This window comes from Oncorhynchus mykiss, chromosome 25, assembly GCF_013265735.2.
Source record: "Oncorhynchus mykiss isolate Arlee chromosome 25, USDA_OmykA_1.1, whole genome shotgun sequence".
NCBI classification, from domain to species: domain Eukaryota; kingdom Metazoa; phylum Chordata; class Actinopteri; order Salmoniformes; family Salmonidae; genus Oncorhynchus; species Oncorhynchus mykiss.
The window spans coordinates 1,916,958-1,944,778 of NC_048589.1; the positions used below are offsets into that span (position 1 = coordinate 1,916,958).

General features: G+C 41.7%; 1 protein-coding gene across 1 annotated transcript; it reads left to right on the forward strand.

The window, feature by feature from the left end:
• The first annotated feature begins 3,175 nt into the window (after positions 1–3,175).
• On the forward strand, positions 3,176–27,589 carry ptger2a (prostaglandin E receptor 2a (subtype EP2)). Its single transcript, XM_021584311.2, has 2 exons — positions 3,176–4,234; positions 23,229–27,589. The coding sequence occupies exons 1-2, from the start codon at positions 3,419–3,421 to the stop codon at positions 23,409–23,411; spliced, it is 999 nt and encodes a 332-aa protein (XP_021439986.1). The 5' UTR covers positions 3,176–3,418; the 3' UTR covers positions 23,412–27,589.
• Positions 27,590–27,821: the final 232 nt, after the last annotated feature.

Sequence of the window (27,821 nt, forward strand, 5' to 3'; positions counted from 1 at the left end):
CCTGGGGCTCTGTTCACAAACACACCCTACAGAGCCCCAGGACAGCAGCACAATTAGACCCAACCAAATCATGAGAAAACAAAAAGATAATTACTTGACACATTGGAAAGAATTAACAAAAAACAGAGCAAACTAGAATGCTATTTGGCCCTACACAGAGAGTACACAGCGGCAGAATACCTGACCACTGCGACTGACCCAAAATTAAGGAAAGCTTTGACTATGTACAGACTCAGTGAGCATAGCCTTGCTATTGAGAAAGGCTGCCGTAGGCAGACATGGCTCTCAAGAGAAGACAGGCTATGTGCTCACTGCCCACAAAATGTGGTGGAAACTGAGCTGCACTTCCTAACCTCCTGCCCAATGTATGACCATATTAGAGAGACATATTTCCCTCAGATTACCAAGATCCATTCGAAAACAAATCCAATTTTGATAAACTCCCATATCTACTGGGTGAAATTCCACAGTGTGCCATCACAGCAGCAATATTTGTGACCTGTTGCCACGAGAAAAGGGCAACCAGTGAAGAACACACACCATTGTAAATACGACCCATATTTATGCTTATGTATTTTATCTTGTGTCCTTTAACCATTTGTACATTGTTAAAACATAATATGACATTTGTAATGTCTTTATTGTTTTGAAACTTCTGTATGTGTAATGTTTACTGTTAATTTGTATTGTTTATTTCACTTTATATATTCACTTTATATATTATCTACCTCACTTGCTTTGGCAATGTTAACACATGTTTCCCAAGCCAATAAAGCCCTTGAATTGAATTGAATTGAATTGAATTGAATTGAGAGAGAAAGGGAACTTGAACGGTTTGTCATGGAAAAGAGCTTGTCTTGAGACAAAGTCAATTGGAATCCATTCTTTATTAGACAGACAACATGTTGGCTCAACCATGGAAATCAGAGCGCAGAGAGGCCGTTGCGTAGGAGGGGGCTGCTGAAAACTCAGAGCTCGTCTCTTCTTCGCCCAAGGATGTGAAATTCCCCTCGCTCTCCCTAGGGAGGGAGGTCATTTCAGCCACGGTCGGTGGGGTGGGTTTTTCCAGAGAAAAACCCAGACACTTCCCAACATCCTCTTCTTCTCTGGAGGTGCCGTTGTCATATGACGCCTCAGAACATGTGGCTAACACAGACATGGCATCCTCTAGAGGGAGATCTACCCTAAAAAAAAATCACACCTCTGCTTCCTCTCCTTTAAAGAAAGGAGGGCGCAGCTAGGGCATTCCGGGGGATCTGTGAGGCCGCCCCTACCGTGCTGTGAACCTAGGCACACAAAACAGACCTCAACACTTAGGTTGAGGTCATTAAAACTTCAAATACTCCACAAATGTCTTGTTAAACTATAGTTTTGGCAAGTCAGTTAGGACATCTACTTTGTGCATGACACAAGTAATTTTTCCAACAATTATTTACAGACAGATTATTTCACTTATAATTCACTGTATAACAATTACAGTGGGTCAGAAGTTTACATACACTAAGTTGACTGTGCCTTTAAACAGCTTGGAAAATTCCATAAAATGATGTCATGGCTTTAGAAGCTTCTGATAGGCTGATTGACATAATTCGAGTCAATTGGAGTTGTACCTGTGGATGTATTTCAAGGCCTACCTTCAAACTCAGTGCCTCTTTGCTTGATGGGAAAATCAAAAGAAATCAGCCAAGACCTCAGAATTGTTTTTGTAGAAGTCTACAAGTCTGGTTCATCCTAGGGAGAAATCCAAACGCCTGAAGGTACCACGTTCATCTCTAAAAACAATAGTACGCAAGTATAAACACCATGGGACCACACAGCATTCACTCCGCTCAGGAAGGAGACGCGTTCTGTCTCCCAGAGATGAACGTACTTTGGTGCGAAAAGTGCAAATCAATCCCTGAACAACAGCAAAGGACCTTGTGAAGATGCTGGAGGAAACAGGAACAAAAGTATCTGTATCCACAGTAAAACGAGTCCTATATCGACATAACCTGAAAGGCCGCTCAGCAAGGAAGAAGCCACTGCTCCAAAACACCAATAAAAAAGCCAGACTTCCATTTGCAACTGCACATGGAGACAAAATATCATACTTTTTGGAGAAGAATCCTCTGGTCTGATGAAACAAAAATAGAACTGTTTGGCCATAATGACCATCGTTATTTTTGGAGAAAAAAGGGGGAGGCTTGCAAGCCGAAGAACACCATCTCAACTGTGAAGCACGGGGGTGGCAGCATCATGTTGTGAGGGTACTCTGCTGCAGGAGGGACTGGTGCACTTCACAAAATAGATGGCTTCATGAGGAAGAAAATGATGTGGATATATTGAAGCAACACTTCAAGATATTAGTCAGGAAGTTAAAGCTTTGTTGCAAATAGGTCTTCCAAATGGACAATGACCTGACCTCAATCCTATAAAACATTTGTGGGCAGAACTGAAAAAAGTGTGTGCGAGCAAGGATGCCTTCAAACCTGAATCAGTTACAGCAGCTCTGTCAGTAGGAATGGGCCAAAATTTACCCAACTTATTGTGGGAAGCTTGTGGACGACTACCCAAAATGTTTGACCCAAATTAAACAATTTAAAGGCAATGCTAAAAAGTACTAATTCCACACCCATGTAAACTTCTGACCCATTGGGAATGTGATGAAAGAAATAAAAGCTGAAATAAATCATTCTCTCTATTATTCTGACATTTCACATTCTTAAAATAAAGTGGTGATCCTAACTGACCTGAGACAGGTAATTTTTACTCTGATTTAATGTCAGGAATTGTGAAAAACTGAGTTTAAATGTACTTGGCTAAGGTTTATGTAAACTTCAGACTTCAACTGTAAGTCGTCCGTTGCCGCCATAGTGGAGCAGCGATACTGAGCTCTTAAAAGAGCTTTTGGGTGTGGAAAATGCGTGCTCATTGTAGGACTAAGTCGAGACCAGGATGTCGGGTTTGTCCTGAGACTTCTCGCTTCTCTGGTTCTTCAGACCAGTCCTGCTGCTGAAGATAATGGGAGGCTGATTGAGGGGAAGCATTCTCTTATATAGGGACACCTGTACCCCTATTGGCTGCAGGTGTGTGCATAATTTTCTCTCAGGCTATTTGCTGCCTAGGCAGCTGGGTAAACCACTAGGAGGAGAGCTCCCATATGGGGCGGAGCTCCACGATATAGAAACCTTAGCTCACTATACTTCACTGATGAGTTGTAATTCGTGTGAAGAAAAGGTGGAGAGAAGACGCTTGTGGCGCCATCACAATAGGTGCCCTCCTCTCTCAACCTGTCTTATCACAAGCTCCCAGACACCGCAGCATTTTAAAGTGCTGAAACTAAAGCACCTAAGTCTAATTCTGCGGAACAGCAAATCGTTTTGGAATATCACACAGATAGAGCAGGACTGAAGTATTTGACGGAGGCAAAACTCTTCCTATGGCAAATGACACAGAGAATGACCCATGCCACAGCAATCTGCACATTGACAAGGGGAACCCGCGCATCAGCGCGATCATGTTCTCCGCCGGAGTGATAGGGAACTTGGCCGCTTTGATCCTTTTGGAGATCCGCCGAAGGAAGTACCAGAGCCGGCAGCGACTGTCGCTCTTTCACGTTCTGGTCACCACGCTGGTCGTCACGGACCTGATGGGCACCTGTCTGGTCAGCCCTTTCGTCCTGGCTGCCTATTCCTTAAACACCACCATTATTGCTATGTTTAACACTGAACCTCCTGCAATGTGTGAGTATTTTGGATTCTGTATGACTTTTTTCAGCTTGGCCACTTTATTTCTCCTTTTCGCCATGGCGCTCGAGCGATGCCTCTCAATTGGCTACCCCTACTTCTACGGGCGGCACATCACTAAACGTTGTGGATACATCACCATTCCTTTCATCTATTTAGTTTGCGCGGTGTTTTGCATCATGCCCTTTTTGGGTTTCGGGGACTACGTGCAGTATTGCCCGGGGACGTGGTGCTTCATTGACATGAATCCGTTAATGCCCGAAGACCGTGTTTACCCAGTCCTGTACGCAACTGTTATGCTCATTTTAGTCCTTTCTGTAGCGGCTTGTAACGCCTTTGTCGTTTATCACCTGGTTTTGATGTACCGGAGGCGCAAACTAAACGGGGGATCCGTGACAACTCGGAGTAAGAAGGACCGGAGAGTCCTCTCCATGTCCGAAGAGGTCGAGCATCTCATCGTACTGGTGTTCATGACGGTGATATTCATGATTTGCTCCCTTCCTCTGGTGGTAAGTTTTTAAAAACTATTCTAAATGTTGTACTGTTCGCCTCCCAAGTGTCCCTTTGATAGTCTGACACATATTTTGCGCAATCGAGTCAAGCTATATTTCTCACTTGATAGGTAATAACCATTTACTTGTCTGCAGACAGCTCTAATGCTATATTACTTGCTATAACAGTGGTAGGCTACATGTGAGGTTTATATGGTAGGCTATGTCTCTCTATGAAATCTTTAACGTACTCAAAATTACTGTTATTTAATCATGATCATTATTATGATAATAGTTAGACAAGCTAATAGCCCGTCTCGCCATGCGTTATACCTTGGCATATTGTCTACTGAAAGTAAAAGGCAAAGCCAACATCCAAACAGTTTGACATCCAAAAATATTAGGATGCCTGTCTAATACATAAAAATGTGCATGTATAAACAAAGAGTGTTTCTCAGAAAAAGAAAGACAAACATGAGTAACACATGTTCTTATTCAGTACCGTTAGGCAATAAAGAGGGCAATGAATTTCAATAAAGACATTCACATATGTCTTATATATCTCAAAGCATTTTGCAACCGAAGATGAAGCATTACAGTTTAACCACAACTAGCATGTCAAATCGTGCCCATATGTTGGAGCTATATTTCTCCTGCTCCTAAAAATCTGCCTGTCATTGACTGAGGAATTGCCTCAATGCCCTGTTCATGGTATATTCTAAGGATCAATGTACATTAACCTAAGATTTTAGATGGGATTTTGTGAATCCACGTGCAATGGTATGTCAGGGGTGGACACTTGTCTCAGTCAGCTGTGATTTGTTGTGATTAGCAGATTGAGTCCTGTAAAGACACAGCAACCCCAGTGTCCCATATATCACCATTAATGGAGTTACATGGTCATTAGTCCTAATTGCCTCTGGTTCAATAAAGTGGTGATTGAATCCTCCTGGCTCTTCATATATGTCAGATTAGACTAGCGTTCCTTGGGGATAGTGTGCCAGTTATGCTATGATATAAACACATTATGTATTTCAACACTTACTACATGGAGTTTGTGTTATTATTACTATATTTAATGAAAGAAGCGAAAGGAAGTAGACAACAATAGGAAACTGAGTGGTACCTATTTATAGATCACTGTATGTGTCATGTAGGCAGGAAACCAAATGCCAACCAACCAGTGACATTTCACACAGAAAAATTCCCCCACAAAACCAAAACTGGTCATTACAAAAGTCAACTTTGGTCATTTAACTCTGACAGGTATAATCATTTAGAGTGCATTGACATTTATGATGTCTCGTTATAAGGCTATAAGGGGGTCATACATTACGAAAAGTCAATGCATTATAACTGTATCATAATGTATCATCTGTATCATCTGTCAGGTCAGCTCTCTCACAATTGGAGCTTCATAAGGGTCGCACAGTGGCGGTTCAGGTCCCCAACAGTGGGACCAATTCAGTTTCGCTCTCAACCACCCCCGCTCCGTATGATGGATGAGATCCATTGATAGATTTAAGGTCACCAATAGGTAGATGGCATGAAACATGTGCTTGTTACAGAAGAATGACCTCCTGCTAAATTGACAAGGTGTCTGCCCCGATGGAGAAAAGCAACAACGGCCCTACGCACAAACGCATGGATGTCCCATGACGCCGTCTGTAAATCAATCGTGAAAGCGGAACATCGGCCTTGCTTATCGTGCCAAACACAGGACCCCACATACTGTAAGAGTCTGGTTGTTAACCACATAACTTGTATAGGTTATAAATAACAACATAATTTGTTCAATTTCAAACATTCCATTGTGTTCGAAAACTCTGACTCTTAAAAGGTGATAAATGAGGATCCTATAGTTTTAAGCGTATTTCCCACTTCTTGGTTAATCGTTCTTATCTCTCAGTATAGTGCACTAGACTCTATCTAAGGCAATGCAGACAGTCAGACCCCCCTGTGGGATTCAAGCCTATACTCTAGGTCGGTCTGCTGTTAATGAAACCGCATCCTGCCTCTGTGCCCTCAGTCACAGATGATATGATGAATAATTAAACATAGTTTCACTGTTGCGATTGGACACCTACTGAGAATACAGCTATCTGCTTGTCTCATCAACATCCACCCAGAGTGCTCTCTAACTAAACCACAAGCAACCGCGTGAAACAATCCCCCCAGCGTTTTCTCAAGTTCCAGGGTACGTAGGGTTCAGACAGAGCATAATTAGTGGAGAATTTGAAGGAGCTCTCTGAAGTATTTGTGTTTAGTAGATTAAGCCCTGGGGATAAGGTGCTGTTCCCTGACTCTTGGGAAACAAAATTGCACCTCGGTTGGAGGGAATACCAAAATTACATGTAGGCTATTTCTTCAGTCGTCTTTTGCTCGATTCCTCAAGTCCTATCTCATCGCTTCCTTCTCAAAAACACATTGGAGGAGAAAGTCAGAAAGGAGGAACCATGTCTTCTCCAATACGTTCTGAGGAGCCATAGAGAAAGGACACAAGGAAAGAATAGTATAGAATCAACATCTGGAGGTACTTATAAAGCCATTACTATATTTGCCTAATGCTTACTGGAATACGAATGTATTGAGAGCACTAATCAACCCTCTCACACTTAGTAGTGTCAATAATTCATATGGATGAGCTTGGCTCCATTGCACTTTGTGAGTACCTACGGTCCTGTGCACCGTGCAGACACAGAAGTAAGGCCTGGCTGCGGTGTGTTTTTCACTCTCCTCGAGGTTGTTCTCACTGCTAGTTCCACCCACAGGATATTGGAGTAATTGTGGTTGTTTCAGGAAATTGGCCCACTTTTACTGGGGTCAGCACTTGTGTGTCACACTGGGAAAGCCAAATAGTGCACATAGCTTAGCCACATAGAGCAGGGGCTGTGTGTGTTTGTGTGTGTGTGTGCCCGGTCGAGGAATGTGTCTCACTAATACTGAGAGTAATAACCTGTGAGATGGTCACATTTTCCAATCATTATTGTGGAATTACTTGATAGGGATATTGATGGCATTTGTACTTTATTTGACTTTATTTCAGAAAATAGCATCTGTTCTAAGGTACAGACAGACTGTTGGAAATTTGTACCAGACCAAATCTTTCGCTCGCATCTTCGGCTCTCTGCCATTTAGCATGTGGAATAGATATTTAGATAGTGTCATTGTTGCTCTGGCCTCAGCCTACCCTCTCTCTTGTTTGATTAGCTTATCAATAAACTCTGTATGTTTTAAAGTTGCACTATGCAGAAATTGCTCCACCATTTCCTGGTTGCTAAAACTCTAATAGTTTGCCTAATTTCAGTTTATGTGGCAAAATAAGCGAGTATAGTGTTGAGAATCTTTGTACCATCTAGTGTATTTTCCATAACCAAAAATATTATTATTTCAGCAGTGTCAGAGTCTAGGTGATGTGGGTGCGGCGGAGTCTGGCGCAGGATACAGCGATGAGTAATAATAGTAACTTTACTCAAAAATAATCTTCCAACAAGGAGAACGAAAATCCAGAATCACATAAACGAGACAACTGACAACAATAAACACGCACAAAACCATGATGGCTCCAGAGGGTTAAATAGGGAAAGAATTCAAACGTAATGGGAACCAGGTGTGTACAATCAAGACAAAACAAATGGAAAAAGAAATGTTGATCGGTGGAGGCTAGGAAGCCGGTGACGTCGACCGCCGAACGCCGCCCGGACAAGGAGAGGCACCTACTTTGGCGGAAGTCGAGACAAGCTGTTTGAAGCTGGTGTACAAAACCGACAGTAAAAGACACAAAAACAAAACTTAGAAATAGAAATAGTGCACATAAAACATATCTACCGCTTGTTATACTTTACATTTTTATTTTATATATATATATATAATATATAAAATATATTTTTAAATACATTTTCCTTTATTATTTTCCCCTAACCCTACCACACCTCCACTATTTTGAGTAAAATAATGGACAACAACACTTAGGCTTCTACTTCCAGCTTATATATACATTTTCCAGACACATAATATTTTACAATAGTTACCTTTTTGTTTGTTTTTAGTCCCATCCTTCAGCTACCCTCAACCCCTTTCATATATCTCTGAAGACCGTCCAGGTTTGATTTCTATTTGCCATATATTTGTCAACTGTGCTGTGATGCTTCACAAAAGTATTGAACCTTTCTATTCTCATAGATTCTACATATTGTAAATTAAATAATAATTTTGCTAAGAATATTATCATATTATTGATTGATTGACTATGACTTTTTAAATCAGCCAGCAGTGCTATTTAGCTCCAGGTAAATGTTGCAATTCTTCAGCCATTCCTGAACCTACGACCAAAAACAAGCTACATATGGACGGTACCAAAACAAATGATCTAATGATTCTGACACTTTGCAGCAAAATCTGCAGAGCTGGGATGGTTGTATCCCCCATATATATAATATTCTATTGGTTGCAAGAATTTTGTATAATAATTTAAATTGAAAAACTCTTAAGTTTTGAATCCAGCATTGTTTTGTGTATCGGTTGATAAACCGTGTGCCATGGAATTAGTACATCAAATCTCTGTGGTGTAGCTGTTCATTTTTTTGTCCTTAGATTAAACTGGTATACTTTTTTTTGAATTATCACAATTTTCTTTAACTAATTTTGGTCTTTAAGCAAGGCAACAGACAAGTTCCTTATTTTCTCCCGCTTCCACTTGGCTCTTCCATTTTTGCGGCAATGCTGCAATTAGTTGGTTGTAATTTTGAGTAGAGCAGACATTTCCATATATTTTTGTGAGCTACTCCACCAGTCCTTTTTATGATAACATTTACAAAGATTATATATATTTTTTTATTATGACATTGTTTTTTTAATCAATTAGTATATTTGAGTTTAACCATAACATTTCTTGTAATATTTGTTCTGTCTTTTCTGGTGGATTAAACTGAAATTGCAACCAACTTTTTATGGCATGTTTTAATAGCGATATTTTGGATTTTAATTTTCAAATAACCGAAAGTGAGACATTGTAATCTGATTAAAGGGAAAAGGGCCATTCTTGAATATGGGGTGAGACATTTTTACTCATCTGCTAGATAACCAGTTTGGGTTTAAGTATAACTTTTGTATGACTGAAGACTTTAGTGAGAGGTCTACTGCTTTAATATTTAATCATTTCTGCCCTCTGAATTCATATTTGTTATATAAATAGGCCCGTTTAATTTGTCTGAAATGCCGTTCCAAATCAAATGGAATATTTTTTGCTCATATAATTAAAAAAACAAGTCACTAGGTGTAGGCAAGACCATAAGCAAATAGGTATACTGGGAAATTACGAAAGAGTTAATCAGGGTGATTATTTTCATTTCCATGGTAGCAAGATCTTGATGGAAGCTTGGGAGGTGTGAGCATGGCCACTAAAGTGCTATGGATAGTTAAAGCCAGGACTAAGTTATTGGCTAGAAAGTCTAAGCTGCTTGATAAGGACTCCATGAGAGTGCTAGCCACTGCCCTCATTCAATGCCATTTTTACTACACTGGTACTTCCTGGTTTGGGGGCTTATCTAAGCTTCTGAAGGGTATCATTTGGCTGTACTTTTGTAGAGACCCATCCACTTGGCAATATGTGGCTGGGGGTTATAGCATTTCTTTCAGATCAAATCAAATCAAAGTTTATTTGTCACGTGCGCCGAATACAACAGGTGTAGACCTTAAAGTGAAATGCTTACTTACAGGCTCTAACCAATAGTGCAAAAAATGTATTAGGTGAACAATAGGTAAGTATAGAAAAAAAACATTAAAAAGACAGTGAAAAATATCAGTAGCAAGGCTATATACAGTAGCTAGGCTATAAAAGTAGTGAGGCTACATACAGACACAGGTTAGTCGGGCTGATTGAGGTAGAATGTACACAAGACCTACTTCCAAGAAAACAATATCTTAAATGGAATGCAATCAGGTTTTAGGTCTGGACACAGCACTTTTTCAGCAACATTGAAGGTTTTAAATGACATCCACTGTGCTCTTGATAAGAAGTTACATTGTGTGTGTTTTTATTGATTTGTCAAAGGCATTTGACACCGTGGACCATGCTGTGTTAGTGCAAAGGTTAAAATGTTGTGGAATTACTGGTCATGCTCTAGATTGGTTTATAAATTACCTATCAAATCGTACACAATGTGTAATGGCGGATGGTTGTAAATCTGAGTCCATAGAGGTGTGCTCAGGTGTTCCGCAAGGTTCTATTTTGGGCCCACTGTTGTTCATTTTGTATATCAACAACATTGGGGTTCTTATTGAAACAGCGGATGTTAATTTTTATGCAGGTGATACGGTTCTTTATTCAAGTGGTAGTAGTTTATCTTTAGCTTTTGAAAATGCCCAAAGAGCATTTAACATCATTCAACAGAATCTGTATGATTTAAAGCTGATTCTAAATTCGGGTAAAACAAAATGCATGGTATTTTCAAATGCCAGGCATGTTACAAATCATGTCATTGTTACATTGGCTGGACATACTATAGAGCAAGTTAAAGTGTACAAATATTTGGGTTTGTGGGTTGATGATAAGCTGACCTTCACTGTGCATGTAGAAACTTGATAAGGAAGCTCCAGCTGAAAACAAGATTTTATTACCAGCATGAGGCTTGTTTTTCTTTTGAGGAAGGAGCTGGCACGATGTACGTTACTGTCGGTTTTAGATTTGAGTGATGTTATATATATGCAGGCCTCAGCCACTACCCTGAGAGCACTTGATTCAGTGTATCATGCAGCCCTCAGGTTAATTTCAAATCAGAAACGTCTAACACATCATTGTGATCTCTACAGCGCTGTTGACTGGTCGTCATTGACCTTACGTAGGCTTAAACACTGGTATACACTGATTTATAAGGATATATTGGGTAAAATGCCATTTTATCTCTGTTCTTTTTTAGTCAGGTCAGTAAATAAATATCAATTTGGTCCCATTCTGATTTGCTTCTAACAGTACCAAAAATTAGAACAGGTCATGGTAGAAATAGTTTTAGTTACTTAGCACCTTGGTCCTGGAATTCTCTCCTGAACATTTTAAAATGTGTTGATCAAGTTTCGTTGGTGGAGTTTAAACACTTGATCTATGTATATATCATAGAAGAGTGTAATTGTTTTGAGGCCAGCTGTTTTTAGTCAAGATGTTTGTGTTTTTAATGTAAAATATTTGTGGCACTGTATGTGTGTTTATAGTTTTGTTTAATGTTGTGTTAGTGTATGTAAGTTGTTTTGTCTGAAACGCTGTTCCCTCTGCTGCTATTGGACCAGGTCTCTCTTGGAAAATTAGATATTATCTCAATGAGAAAAAAACGGTATAAATAAAGGTAAAATAAAAAAATAGAAAATAAATGTACAGTCATGACCAAAAGTTTTGAGAATGACACAAATATAAATTTTCACAAAGTCTGCTGCCTCAGTTTGTATGATGGCAATTTGCATATACTCCAGAATTTTATGAAGAGTGATCAGATGAATTGCAATTAATTGCAAAGTCCCTCTTTGCCATGCAAATGAACTGAATCCCCCCCAAAATATTTCCACTGCATTTCAGCCCTGCCACAAAAGGACCAGCTGACATGTCAGTGATTCTCTCGTTAACACAGGTGTGAGTGTTGACGAGGACAAGGCTGGAGATCACTCTGTCATGCTGATTGAGTTTGAATAACAGACTGGAAGCTTCAAAAGGAGGGTGGTGCTTGGACTCATTGTTATTTCTCTGTCAACCATGGTTACCTGCAAGGAAACACGTGCCATCATCATTGCTTTGCACAAAAAGGGCTTCACAGACAAGGATATTGCTGTCAGTAAGATTGCACCCAAATCAACCATTTATCAGATCATCAAGAACTTAAAGGAGAGCGGTTCAATTGTTGTGAAGAAGGCTTCAGGGTGCCCAAGAAAGTCCAGCAAGCGCCAGGACCGTCTCCTAAAGTTGATTCAGCTGTGGGATCGGGGCACCACCAGTACAGAGCTTGCTCAGGAATGGCAGCAGGCAGGTGTGAGTGCATCTGCACGCACAGTGAGGCAAAGACTTTTGGAGTATGGCCTGGTGTCAAGAAGGGCAGCAAAGAAGCCACTTCTCTCCAGGAGAAACATCAGGAACAGACTGATATTCTGCAGAAGGTACAGGGTTTGGACTGCTGAGGACTGGGGTAAAGTCATTTTCTCTGATGAATCCCCTTTCTGATTGTTTGGGGCGTCCGGAAAAAAGCTTGTCCGAAGAAGACAAGGTGAGCGCTACCATCAGTCCTGTAAGGCAAAAAGCCTCCTGAGACCATTCATGTGTGGGGTTGCTTCTCAGCCAAGGAAGTGGGCTCACTCACAATGTTGCCTAAGAACACAACCATGAATAAAGAATGATACCAACACATTCTCCAAGAGCAACTTCTCCCAACCATCCAGAAACAGTTTGGTGATGAACAATGCCTTTTCCAGTATGATGGAGCACCTTGCCATAAGTCAAAAGTAATAACTAAGTGGCTTGGGGAACAAAACATCGATATTTTGGGTTATGGCCAGGAAACTCCCCAGACCTTAATCCCATTGAGAATTTGTGGTCAATCCTCAATAGGCGGGTGGACAAACAAAAACCCACAAATTCTGACAAACTCCAAGCATTGATTATGCAAGAATGGGCTGCCATCAGTCCGGATGTGGCCCAGAAGTTAATTGACAGCATGCCAGGGTGGATTGCAGAGGTCTTGAAAAAGAAGGTTCAATACTGCAAATATTGTCTCTTTGCATCAACTTCATGTAATTGTCAATAAAAGCCTTTGACACTTATGAAATGCTTGTAATTATACTTCAGTATTCCATAGTAACATCTGACAAAAATATCTAAAGACCCTGAAGCAGCAAACTTTGTGAAAATTTATATTTGTGTCATTCTCAAAACTTTTGGCCACAACTGTAGATATGGTTAAAGTGACTATGCATATATGATGAACAGAGAGTAGTAGTAGCATAAAAGAGGGGTTGGCGGGTGGTGGGTGGCGGGACACAATTCAGATGGCCCGGTTAGCCAATGAGCGGGAGCACTGGTTGGTCCGGGCAATTGAGGTAGTATGTACATGAATGTATAGTTCAAGTGACAATGCATATATGATAGACTGAGAGTAGCAGCAGCGTAAAAGAAGGGTTGGGGGGGCACACAGTGCAAATAGTCTGGGTAGCCATTTGATTACCTGCTCAGGAGTCTGATGGCTTGGGGGTAAAAACTGTCGACCCATCAATTTAGACAAGTGTGTCTGGGTAAGTGTCATCTAATATTTATAAAATATTTTTTATCTGGACACTTCCTGTTTACATGGAATTTTTCCTTATTGTAGGCTACTACTTTTACCACATTTGGTCTTAATCTTTACTACACCACTCACTGTTTAGCACCTCATGCGAATCCTTAAAAAGATGGGTGGGGCTGGCTTAAGAGGGCGTGAACAATGCTGAATGGGTGTAGACAAAGGAGAGTTCTCCAGTAGGTACCAAACATTCAAAGACTATTCTCTCAAAAGTTGGTATTTACAAGTCTGTCAACTTTCAAAGCAGAATTACTTTCCCATTGTTCCTCAAATGCAGTGTATGATATACCATTTTGTAGCTCTGAGTCTCTACTTTTATCCTATGTAAAAAAAAAAAACAATTTCAAATTTTCCTACATAAGACCGAGCCGGTCCCTCACATTTATGGTTCTGCATCCAGATATCTGTTTACTTTCCCCATGTTAGGGATGCACACAACCACAGCAGCAGATCAAATACATTTTATTGGTCACATACACATGTTTAGCAGATGTTATTGTGTGTTTAGCAGAATGCTTGTCTTTGTAGCTCCAACAGTACAGTAATATATAACAATTCACAACAATACACACAAACTTAAAAGTAAAATAATGGAATTAAGGAATATATAAATATAAGATGAGCAATGTCGGAGTTGCATAGACTAAAATACAGTAGAATAGAATACAGTACATACATATGAGATGAGTAAAGCAAAAATATGTAAACATTATTAAAGTGACTAGTGTCCCATTATTAAAGTGGCCAGTGATTTCAAGTTTATGAATATAGGGCAGTAGCTGCTCAGGTGCAGGGTTACGTAACCGGGTGGAAGCCACCTAGTGATGGCTATTTAACAGTCGGATGGCCTCGAAATAAGAGCTGTTTTTCAGTCTCTCGGTCCCAGCTTTGATGCACCTGTACTGACCTCGCCTTCTGGATGATAGTGGGGTGAACAGGCAGTGGCTCGGGTGGTTGTTGTCCTTGATGCTCTTTTTGGCCCTCATGTGACATCGGGTGCTGTAGGTGTACTGGATGGCAGGTCATTTGCCCCCGGTGATGCGTTGTGCAGTCTGCACCACCCCCTGGAGAGCCCTGCGGTTGCGGGCGGTGCAGTTGCCATACCAGGCGGTGATACAGCCTGACAGGATGCTCTCAATTGTGCATCTGTAAAAGTTTGTGAATATTTTAGGTGCCAAGCCAAATTTCTTCAGCCTCCTGAGGTTGAAGAGGCGCTGTTGCGCCTTCTTCACCACGCTGTCTGTGTTGGTGGACCAATTCAGTTTGACCGTGATGTGTACGCCGAGGAACTTAAAACTTACTACCCTCTCCACTACTGTCCCGTCGATGTGGATAGGGGGGTGCTCCCTCTGCTGTTTCCTGACTCCTTTGTTTTGTTGACGTTGAGTGTGAGGTTATTTTCCTGACACCACACTCCGAGGGCCCTCACCTCCTCCCTGTAGGCCGTCTCGTCGTTGTTGGTAATCAAGCCTACCACTGTAGTGTCGTCTGCAAACTTGATGATTGAGTTGGAGGCGTGCATGGCCACGCAGTCGTGGATGAACAGGGAGTACAGGAGAGGGCTCAGAACGCACCCTTGTGAGGCCCCAGTGTTGAGGATCAGCGGGGTGGAGATGTTGTTATCTACCCTCACCACCTGGGGGCGGCCCGTCAGGAAGTCCTGTACCCAGTTGCACGGGGCTGGGTCAAGACCCAGGGTCACGAGCTTGATGACGAGTGTGGAGGGTGCTATGGAGTTAAATGCTGAGCTGTAGTCGATGAACAGCATTCTCACATAGGTATTCCTCTTGTCCAGATGGGTTAGGGCAGTGTGCAGTGTGGTTGTGAATGCTTCATCTGTGGACCTATTGGGGAGGTAAGCAAATTGGACTGGGTCTAGGGTGTCAGGTAGGGTGGAGGTGATATGGTCCTTGACTAGTCTCTCAAAGCACTTCATGATGATGGAAGTGAGTTACCTTAGCTTTCTTGGGAACAGGAACAATGGTGGCCCTCTTGAAACATGTTGGAACAGCAGACTGGGATAAGGATTGATTGAATATGTCACCACCAGCCAGCTGGTCTGTGCATGCTCTGAGGACGCGGCTGGGGATACCATCTGGGCCTGCAGCCTTGCGAAGGTTAACACGTTTAAATGTTTTACTCACGTCGGCTGGAGTGAAGAAGAGTCCGCAGGTTTTGGTACCTGTCTGTGTCAGTGGCACTGTATTGTCCTCAAAGCGAGCAAAGAAGTTGTTTAGTCTGGGAGCAAGACATCCTGGTCCGCGACGGGGCTGGTTTTCTTTTTGTAATCCATGATTGACTGTAGACCCTGCCACATACCTCTTGTGTCTGAGCCGTTGAATTGCGACTCTACTTTGTCTCTATACTGACGCTTAGCTTGTTTGATTTTCTTGCGGAGGGAATAGCTACACTGTTTGTATTCGGTCATGTTTCCGGTCACCTTGCCCTGGTTAAAAGCAGTGGTTCGAACTTTCAGTTTCGCTCGAATGCTGCCATCAATCCACGGTTTCTGGTTGGGGAATGTTTTAATAGTTGCTGTGGGTACGACATCGCCAATGCACTTGCAAATAATCTCGCTCACCGAATCAGCGTATACGCCAATGTTGTTGTTTGATGCAATGCGGAACATATCCCAATCCACGTGATCGAAGCAATCTTGAAGCGTGGAATCAGATTGGTCAGACCAGCGTTGAGCAGACCTGAGAGTGGGAGCTTCCTGCTTTAGTTTCTGTCTATAGGCTGGAAGCAACAAAACGGAGTCATGGTCAGCTTTTCCAAAAGGAGTAAGGGAAAGGGCCTTATATATGTCGCGGAAGTTAGAATAACAATGATCCAGGGTTTTACCAGCCCTGGTAGCACAATCTATGTGCTGATAGAATTTAGGGAGTCTTGTTTTCAGATTAGCCTTGTCAAAATCGGCAGCTACAATGAATGCAGCCTCAGGATACGTGGTTTCCAGTTTACATAGAGTCAAATAAAGTTTGTTCAGGGCCATCGATGTGTCTGCTTGGGGGGGAATATATGCGGCTGTGATTATAATCGAAGACAATTCTCTTGGTAGATAATGCGGTCGACATTTGATTGTGAGGAATTTAAGTCAGGTGAACAGAAGGACTTGAGTTCCTCTGTGTTGTTATGATCACACCACGTCTCGTTAATCATTACGCCCCTCTTCTTACCAGAAAGATGCTTGTTTCTGTCTGCACGATGCGTGAAGAAACCAGCTGGCTGTACCGACTCCATAGCGTGTCTCGAGTGAGCCATGTTTCCGTGAAGCAAAGAATGTTACAGTCTCTTATGTCTCTCTGGAATGCTACACTTGCTCGGACTACATCAACCTTGTTATCAAGAGACTGGACATTGGCGAGTAGTATGCTTGGGAGTGGTGCACGATGTGCCCGTCTCCGGAGCCTGACCAGAAGACTGCTTCGTCTGCCCCTTTTACGGCGTTGTTGTATTGGTTCGCCGGCTGGGATCCAATCCATTGTCCCAGGTGGTGGGCAAAACACAGGATCCGCTTCGGGAAAGTCGTATTCCTGGTCGTAATGATGGTGAGTTGACATTGTTCTTATATCCAGTAGTTCCTCCCGACTGTATGTAATAAAACCTATGATTACCTGGGTACCAATGTAATAAATAACACGTATAAAAAGGCGAGGCGCCGGAAGTGTAAAAATATACCTTTGACCATATACCTTTGACTATTGGATGTTCTTATAGGCACTTTAGTATTGCCAGTGTAACCATATAGCTTATGTCCCTCTCCTTGCCCCTACTAGGGCTCGAACCAGAAACACATTGACAACAACCACCCTCGATGCATCGTTATCCATCGCTCCACAAAAGCCGCGGCCCTTGCAGAGCAAGGGGAACAACTACTCCAAGTCTCAGAGCGAGTGACGTTTGATATGCTATTAGCACGCACCCCGCTAACTAGCTAGCCATTTCACATCGGTTACACCAGCCTAATCTCGGGAGTTGATAGGCTTGAAGTCATAAACAGCGCAATCCTTGAAGCATTGCGAAGAGCTGCTGGCAAACGCATTAAAGTGCTGTTTGAATGAATGCTTACGAGCCTGCTGCTGCTCAGTCAGACTGCTCTATCAAATATCAAATCATAGACTTAATTATAACATAATAACACACAGAAATACAAGCCTTAGGTTATTAATATGATCAAATCCGGAAACAATCATTTAGAAAATAAAACGTTTATTCTTTCAGTGAAATACGGAACCGTTCCGTATTTTGTCTAACGAATGGCATCCCTAAGTCTAAATATTGCTGTTACATTGTACAACCTTCAATGTTATGTCATAATTATGTTCAATTCTGGTCAATTAATTATGGCCTTTGTTAGGAATAAATGGACTTCACACAGTTCGCAATGAGTCAGGCGGCCCAAACTGCAGCATATACCATGATTGCTTGTGGAACGGTTGTTAAGACACTAACAGCTTACAGACAGGCAATTCATGTCACAGTTATGAAATCTTAGGAGGCCTTTCTACTGACTCTGAAAAACACCAAAAGAAAGATGCCCAAGGTCCCTGCTCCTCTGCGTGAACATGCCTTAGGCATGCTGCAAGGAGGCATGAGTACTGCAGATGTGGCCAGGGAAATAAATTGCAATGTCTGTGCTGTGAGATGCCTAAGACAGCACTGCAGGGAGACAGGACGGACAGCTGATCGTCCTCGCAATGGCAGACCAAGTGTAACAACACCTGCACAGGATGGGTACATCCGAACATCACACCTGCGGGACAGGTACAGGACGGCAACTGCCCAATTTACACCAGGAACGCACAATCCCTCCATCGGTGCTCAGACTGTCCGCAATAGGCTGAGAGAGGCTGGACTGAGGGCTTGTAGGCCTGTTGTAAGGCAGGTCCTCACCAGACATCACCGGCAACAACATGGCCTAAGGGCACAAACCCACCGTCGCTGGACCAGACAGGACTGGCAAAAAGTGCTCTTCACTGACGAGTCACGGTTTTGTCTCACCATGGGGTGATAGTCACGTTTATCGTTGAAGGAATGAGCATTACACCCCGAGGCCTGTACTCTGGAGCGGGATCGATTTTGTGGTGGAGGGTCCGTCATCTGACGCTGTGTGTCACAGCATCATCGGACTGAGTTTGTTGTCATTGCAGGCAATCTCAACGCTGTGCGTTACGGGGAAAACATCCTCCTCCCTCATGTGGTACCCTTCCTTCAGGCTCATCCTGACATGACCCTCCAGCATGACAATGCCACCAGCCATACTACTCGTTCAATGCGTGATTTCCTGCAAGACAGGAATGTCAGTGTTCTGCCATGGCCAGTGAACAGCCCGGATCTCAATCCCATTGAGCACGTCTGGGACCTGTTGGATCGGGGGGTGAGAGCTAGGGCCATTCCCCCCAGAAATGTCTGGGAACTTGCAGGTGCCTTGTTGGAAGAGTGGGATAACATCTCACAGCAAGAACTGGAAAATCCGTTGCAGTCCATGAGGAGGAGATGCACTGCAGTACTCAATGCAGCTGGTGGCCACACCAGATACTGACTATTACTTTTGATTTTGACCCCCCCCCCACCCCTTTGTTCAGGGACACATTATTCCATTTCTGTTAGTCGCATGTCTGTGGAACTTGTTCAGTTTGTCTCAGTTGTTGAATATTGATATGTTCATACAAATATTTACACATTTGCTGAATATTTACACAGTTTGCTGAAAATAAACGCAGTTGACAGTGAGAGGATGTTTCTTTTTTTGCTGAGTTTATATTACACTTGATCTTACTTAAATAAGTTCCTTCATTTCTTTTTGTTTTTCCTCCAAAGTATTCTGTGCCTCTATAGTACAGTTTTTATTGGTATCTATCTGTACTATTAGTTCCTCTATTTGTTAATGTGAATTCTTTTGACCTAAATTGCTTTTGTTTTAAAGATGAAAACTGAATTACATGGCCTCTAAAGGAACATTTTAAAAGTGTCCCATACAATAATGGAATCTGCTGTACCTACAGTTGAAGTAGGAAGTTTACATACACCTTAGCCAAATATATTTAAACTCAGTTTTTCAAAATTCCTGACATTTAATCCTAGTAAAAATGCCCTGTTTTAGGTCATTTAGGATCACTACTTTATTATGAGAATGTGAAATGTCAGAATAGTAGTGGAGACAATTATTTATTTCAGCTTTTATTTCTTTCATCACATTGTCAATGGGTCAGACCTTGTGGGACCTTGTGAAGATGCTGGAGGAAACAGGTACAAAAGTATCTTTATCCACAGTAAAACGAGTCCTATATGACATAACCTGAGCGGCAGCAAGGAAGAAGCCACTGCTCCAAATCCACCATAAAAAAGCCAGACTACGGTTTGCAACTGCTCATGGGGACAAATATCGTACTTTTTGGAGAAATGTCCTCTGGTCTGATGAAACAAAAATAGAACTGTTTTGCCATAATGACCATCGTTATGTTTGGAGGAAAAAGGGAGAGTCTTGTAAGCTGAAGAACACCATCACAACCGTGAAGCACGGTGGTGGCAGCATCATGTTGTGGGGGTGTTTTGCTGCAGGAGAGACTGGTGCACTTCACAAATTAGATGGCAATATGAGGAACAAAAATGATGTGGTTATATTGAAGCAACATCTCAAGACATCAGTCAGGAAGTTAAATATTGGTCGCAAATGGTTCTTCCAAATGGACAGTGAAGCCAAGCATACTTCCAAAGGTGTGGCAAAATGGCTTAAGGACAACAAAGTCAAGGTATTGGAGTGGCCATCACAAAGCATTGACCTCAATCCCATAGAACATTTGTCGGCAGAACTGAAAATGCGTGTGCGAGCAAGGAGGCCTACAAACCTGACTCAGTTACACCAGCTCTGTAAGGAGGAATGTCCAATATTCACCCAACTTATTGTGGGAAGCTTGTGGAAGACTACCCGAAACGTTTGACCCAAGTTAAACAATTTATAGGCAATGCTACCAAATACTAATTGAGTGTATGTAAACTTCTGTACCACTGGAAATGTGATGAAATAAATAAAAGCTGAAATAAATCACTCTCTCTACTATTATTCTGACATTTCACGTTCTTAAAATAAAGTGATGATCCTAACTGACCTAAGACAGGGAATTTTTTCAAGGATTAAATATCAGAAGTTTTGAAAAACTGAGTTTAAAGGTATTTGGCTAAGGTGTATGTAAACTTCCAACTTTAACTGTCTATCTCACTAGATCATGATATTTAAGCCTCCATATATCCACGATATTCGTGATTTCCTTAAGTGCATAAGGGTGATATTTTGTAGTGTGATTTCCTTTACGGTCCATTGATGTATTTAAAACCGTATTATAATCTCCCACCATAATAATAGAGTCTTGTGTTGCTTGTAGGCTTGAGAAATTATTATATACTGAACAAAAATGTAAACGCAACATGTAAAGTTTTGGTCCCATGTTTCATGAGCTGAAATAAAAGATTCCAGAAATGTTCCATATGCACTAAAAGCGTATTTCTCTAAAATGTTATGCAGAAATGTGTTTAATGAGCGTTTCTTCTTTGCCAAGATAATCCATCCACCTGACAGGTGTGGCAAATAAAGAAGCTGATTATCATAAACAGCATTATCATTACACAGGTGTACCTTGCATTGCGGACAATAAAAGGCCACTCTAAAATGTGCAGGTTTGTCACACAACACACAACACACAATGCCACAGATATCCCAAGTTTTGAGGGAGGGTGCAATTGGTATGCTGACTGTAGGAATGTCCGCCAGAGCTGCTGCCAGAGAATTTAATGTGCATTTCTCTAACATAAGCCGCCTGTTTTAGAGAATTGGCAGTTTGTCCAACCAGCCTTATAACCGCAGACCACATGTAACCACGCCAGCCCAGGACCTCCACATCTAGCTTCTTCACCTACGGGTTCATCTGAGACCAGCCACCCAGACAGCTGATGAAACTTAGAAATACTCCTGTCTGTAATAAAGCCCTTTTGTGGGGAAAAATAAATGGGTGGATCTGGCTTCCAAATGGATGGGCCTGTGCCCTCCCAGGCCCACCTATGACTGCACCCCTGCCCAATCATATGAAATCCATAGATTAGGGCCTAATGATTTTACTTAAATTCACTGATTTCCTTATATGAACTGTAACTTAGTAAAATCACAGAAATGTTTGCATGTTGCATTTATATTGTTATTCAGTATTTACAGTATGTTTTCAAAGAAGCATGGATCATCATTATTCTTATACTCTGCTTTCAAGTAGAATGACGAATCTATAACTTACATTACTATGTGAATTTGGTCAAGTCGCCCAAAAAGTTACATATTGGCATTTTAATTAGGGCACAGTTACAGTAAAGATATATACTATTATATCATTTGAATGTTCTCCATAGGTAGGATTGCATATTTCCATCTTCTTTGGTCCAATTAATATATAAAAATGTGAGGCTATTTTAGGAAAATAAACAATTTCTCAAGTTTAAGGCCGTCTTAAATCATCTAAATACAGTACTCTTGAGTATAGGGTTACATACCGCCAGTGCGTGGTCGTGTTGGTACGTTTTCTCACTCACAGTCAATCATTGCTGTGACCCTTGCAACGCCATGGGCCCAGTAGTGTGTTGTAGTGAATAACTATTTATGAGCAAGTGAAGGGTGGTGTTCGAGAGGACACAACCAAGGTTCCCATGCTGCTATCCTCTGAGGTCCTGCCAAAATGTGTTTATATATTTATTTATTACTTTACAGCCTTCATATTTGGTTTATTTGAGAGCGTTACTCCATAATTAGCTTCCTCTTCTGAAGCTTGTGTTTCACAAAAGACGATCTGTTTCCGATAATCTGACATTGAAGCTGATCTCCTAAAATGAAGCCTCTCCTTCCAGTTCTCTGCTGCCAATGACTGGAACGAACTACAAAAATCTCTGAAACTGGAAACACTTATCTCCCTCACTAGCTTTAAGCACCAGCTGTCAGAGCAGCTCACAGATTACTGCACCTGTACATAGCCCACCTATAATTTAGCCCAAACATCTACCTCTTTCCCTACAGTATTTATTTTATTTTTGTATTTGTTTTGCTCCTTTGCACCCCATTATTTTTATTTCTACTTTGCACATTCTTCCACTGCAAATCTACCATTCCAGTGTTTTACTTGCTATATTGTATTTACTTTGCCACCATGGCCTTTTTTTGCCTTTACCTCCCTTATTTCACCTCATTTGCTCACATCGTATATAGACTTGTTTCTACTGTATTATTGACTGTATGTTTGTTTTACTCCATGTGTAACTCTGTGTCGTTGTATGTGTCGAACTGCTTTGCTTTATCTTGGCCAGGTCGCAATTGTAAATGAGAACTTGTTCTCAACTTGCCTACCTGGTTAAATAAAGGTGAAATAAAATAAATAAAAAATTATGGTGACAGCGGTGACACTTTTTATGTTGGGGGTATTTTCATTTTATTCAGAGAGGGATAGGATGAAATGAGTGGGGAACATCAGAGAGGGGGAATGAAGAATAGTAGTGGGGCTGGGATTTGTACCCACGCTGGGGAGGGGTGGAGGAATACTGTATGTGCTGCAGGTGTTGGCGTTACCTGTTAAACAAGCCTCAGGCATGGATACCGCACTTAGACATCCGCGGTAAGACATTAGGACTTGCTATTCAGTGTCTTTTCTTCCTCTCTTGTCTCTTAGATCCGTGTGTACATAAACTCCGTGGGCCAGCGGAAAGAGAGCCACAAGACGGACCTCATCGCCCTCCTCTTTCTCTCCACCAACTCCATCGTGGACCCCTGGGTGTTCATCTTCCTCAGCCCGTCAGTGCTGCGCTTCTTCTGGGGAGCGTTGTGCAAGGTGCCCCTCCTGCGCTCCAGGTAGTCCTTCTTCAAGTCTTCCCTGGGGAAGGACACGCCCGCCCAGCTGGAGCTGTGCCATCCCAGTGCTTCCTCTGAGTTCACCCACCCCCCATGTCCACGCAGATGGTTTGACCCGCTGATGTATTGGACCTGATTGGGGTCTTGTAATAGCCTCCGAAGGGAGTAGCCACTCAGAATAGAGCTGCTGCCCACATGTCCCGGCCTGCCCAGTGGTCTGGTTCTATGGCGGGGGGAGAGGTGTTGAGCTACTTAGGGGCGACAGCTGGACAAGCGGAGCAGCAACCTACACATTCCTGCAAATGTAGGCTGCAGCGTTCTTGTTTTAGAACAAGCTCTGAGAGGCTCAAATTGGAAGACTCCGGAGGCCAGCAGCAGACGGACAGTTGGACTCGAACTCCAAGGAGAGTGGGGTTGCATTACGGGTCATGTTCTTAAAAGCACTACACGTTATATGTTCTTACAGCATGGACTCCCAACCAGAGGCCACTACAAGGACAGCAACATAGGATTCACAACACTGAAGGGACTAAATCAGATAAGGACTGTATTTTATATGAGTTGATCATGTTCCAGAGGCTTGCGTTGTTGGCGCCATACCCTTTTAGCATGCCCCGGGACTCCCAGGGAAGTTTCTTTGTATTGAGATGTTCCTTCTACTATCATATGACATCCTTGTGGTTTGGGGAATTGCGTATCATGAATAGAACATTCAGAGACTTCATCCATGTGATGCAAGCTGGATTCACACACACACTATCCCTGCTCCCTGCAGCTATGATCTGTTCACCTTTCCTCCCACTGGGTGCTCACCTCGAAAAGCCAAAGGGCAAGAGCTCGAGAATGACATTTATTTTTGACACACTGATTTTTTATCCTTCTTTTGTCAGATGGTTGAGTGGCACTATGAACTTGGAACCAGATGTTGGTTATTTGAAGTTGGGTAAGCATGCAAAATGTATGTGGTGATGTTATGCTGGAATCGTAAGAAGATAAAGGAGGTGTTGTCTGTATTCTTGAGGTTTCTTTGTGATGAAATGACAGCCTGAGTATTTATTATGATGTGTGTTCAGATCTCATTGATGTATTAATGCACCCGAAGCTGACAAGGAGCTTATGATGTTCAGTGTGCAGTTCTAAATCTGTCATTCCCGTGTGCACGTGTGTGTGTCAGTGTCAAAGAGATGGCACCGAAAATACATGATGTTTACAGGGAATCCTACCATGTACCTATTATACCTATTGTTCATGTATTCGCGTTAATCAGTACTGCGGAAGATCCTGATTGAGACTGACAGACGTGTATTAATGTGCCAGCGCGTGTGTGTGCGCCAGTGGGTGTGTGTACGTTTGTGCATTTGTGTGTATGCGTGTGTTAACACTTCTGTAAATATGCGCCTGACTCATCCATCCGTCAGCCTTTATCCGCCCAACCCTTTCTGGAACCCCACCTCCTGTCATAGGCCCACGTCAGGGATGGCATCCAGATGTGTGTTTTAACAAAGTTAGACTCTTAACCACCCCTTTAAAAAGTTATTACTCTTCCATAATCAAAACAAACTGAGGGATCTGACAAGCTCCACCAATAGAACTTGCACAAGCAAATCAGATGCTCATGTGGCCTTTGGGAGACAACATTAGATTAACAACATGCAGAGCCTTGAATTGGATCACTAGTCACGAATACTAACGAAATAAACAGAATAATGACATCATAATTATATGGAGTTAATTACATTGCAGCTGGCTCCCCGGGAACAGGCATACGATTTTGATTACAAATGTGATTAATTCGGTTTATTCTCTGGATTGATTAATAAAGACGATTAGTCATGTCATTTGCATGTCCTGGGTCGTGTTCATTAGGCACAGAACAAAAGATAAATGGACCGAAACGGAGGAACTAGCTGAACTTTTCCAATAAGAAAAGCTCAATTTCGGTTTTAGCTGCCATAGCTAAGGTCTGTTATGGTAAGTCGGCCTAAGACCCCCTGCCTCGTGGTGGGAGAATGTTGAATAGATTTATATTCTCAAGCTCCTGCAAAGGGGAATGGGAGACCAGAGGCACAAACCTCCTCTTCCAGAGTGCCTTCAGAAAGTACTCACACCCCTTAACTTTTTCTACATTTTGTTGTGTTACAAAGTGAGAATTATTTGTTTTCAATTGTCCTTTTTGGTCAACGATCTACACAAAATACTTTGCACACCTGGATTGTACAATATTTGCCCATTATTATTATTTAATTCAAGCTGTGTCAAATAGTTCATTTTCAAGTCTTGCCATAGATTTTCAAGCTGATTTATGTCAAAACTGTAACTAGGCCACTCAGGAACATTCAATGTTGTCTTGGTCTTGTGTTTTAGGTTATTGTCCTGCTGAAAGGTGAATTAGTCTCCCAGTGTCTGTTGAAAAGAAGACTGAATCAGGTTTTCCTCTAGAATTTAGCCTGTGCTTAGCTGTATTCCGTTTATTTGTATCCTAAAAAACTTGTTGCCTTGTTGCAAACATGACACATGTTTTGGGAATATTTGTATTCTGTACAGGCTTAATTCTTTCCACTCTGTCATTTAGGTTAGTATTGTGGAGTAACTACAATGTTGTTGATCCATCCACATTTTTCTCATATCACAACCATTAAACTCTGTAATTGTTTTTAAAATACCCATCGGCCTCATGGTGAAATCCCTGAGCAGTTTATTTCCTCTCCGGCAACAGAGTTAGGAAGGATGCATTGTAGTGACTGGGTATATTGGTACACCATTCAAAGCCTAATTAATAACTTCACCATGTTTAAAGGGATATTCAGCTTTTTTTATTTTATACACATTGACCAACTGGTGCCCTTCTTTGCAAGGCACTAAAAAACCTCCCTGGTCTTTGTGGTTGAATCTGTGCTTGAAATGCAGTACTCGATTCAGGGACTTTACAGATAATTGATTGTGTGGGGTACAGAGATGGGGTAGTCATTCAAAAATCATGTTAACCACTATTGAACACATGTAATTTTTGTGATTTATTATGCACATTTTTACTCCTGAGTTTAGGCTTGCCATAACAGAGGAGATGAATACTTATTGACTCAAGACATTTACAGCTTTCATTTTTTTTTATTAATCTACAAAATGTTCTACAAACAAAATTTCACTTAACTTTATGGGGTATTGTGTGTAGATCAGTGACACAAAATCTCAATTTAATCACAAAAAAAGGAGGTGTGAATACTTTCTGAAGGCACTGTATGTAATCAATGGCTGAAGCCATGGCAACCCACCACTAGCCCTGCAGCAGATACACAATTCAGAAGTGCTTAACAAATGTGTGTCTTTGTGCTTCCTTTATCAGATAAGATGATTCACCTTGTCCGTTTTAAGAAAATGTGTTATTGATACAGTTGCTGTTCAAAGTCATTTCACATTTCAAAAGGAACCCGTAATATTTTAGAGAGAGCAGCATGCATCAATCTGCTGAACATATCTCTCTTTGTGTGCATCCCAAATAGCACCCTATTCTCTACATACTGCACTTTTATATATATACGGTAGGGTATAGGGTGCCATTTGGGACATAACACACTGGGCACAAACTTGTTTCAATGTAATTTGTCAACGTATTGTGATGTGGAATCTACATAGCTAGAAAATCATCAAACTGTTGTTTTGAGGGTGAAATTTCAACCACAGGATTATGTTATCATAGTAAACAAATTTGAAAATAGACAAACATTTGTATCTTTTTAAAACAATTCAGTCACTCATCGGAGAGAGAAAGAAATGTGTTTATCACCAACTGCAATGTGGTGTCTGTCAATGTGGCACGCGTCGCCAAGTGCTGCCATCCTCCCAGACGTGATCATTTGATTCCCCTCGTTCAACCTGTCTGGTGTCATTTGGGTTCGGCTGACTCGTACGTTCTGCACATTTAGAATGTACACGTGGTTGCCTTGACGGAAACCCAACGTGACATATTCCAGGCCTTGTACCTACGTATCATTGCAGGCTATGATCATTTCAAGAAAGGCAGCTCGAAAACAAAGTCAAAGTATGTCCTTTTTTGCTTTGTTGCTTGCAGCTAGTACGGTTTGTGTCTCAATGGCCGATTTTTGTTTTTTAAATGTGTCAATAAAATGATTGATGTTTTCGTTCTGTAACATAGCATAATAAAGCTGGTACCACTACAGATGATTTCTGTGCCATGTTCTTTTTCCCCGCTTTTGTCAGCTGCTCTACCATTTCCTGTGAGACAGTTATCACCTAAACCTAGGGCCTCATCACGAGATCCAAAATGTCAGCACTGTTTCGTGCTTCATCAAAAATGTAATTCAATCTCATATTATTAAAGATGTCCTTGTTAATATAATTATCTTATGGCAGCCCTGGGTTTAATGGGCGCAGAGAGAGGAAGCATTTGCAAAGT

What these genes read in the sequence shown, in the direction of transcription:
- ptger2a (XM_021584311.2), top strand. Translation starts at nt 3,419, where the DNA reads ATGGCAAATGACACAGAGAATGACCCATGCCACAGCAATCTGCACATT. An exon ending in TTTGCTCCCTTCCTCTGGTG is followed by an intron (nt 4,235 to 23,228) that starts GTAAGTTTTTAA and finishes CTTGTCTCTTAG; the next exon opens with ATCCGTGTGTACATAAACTC.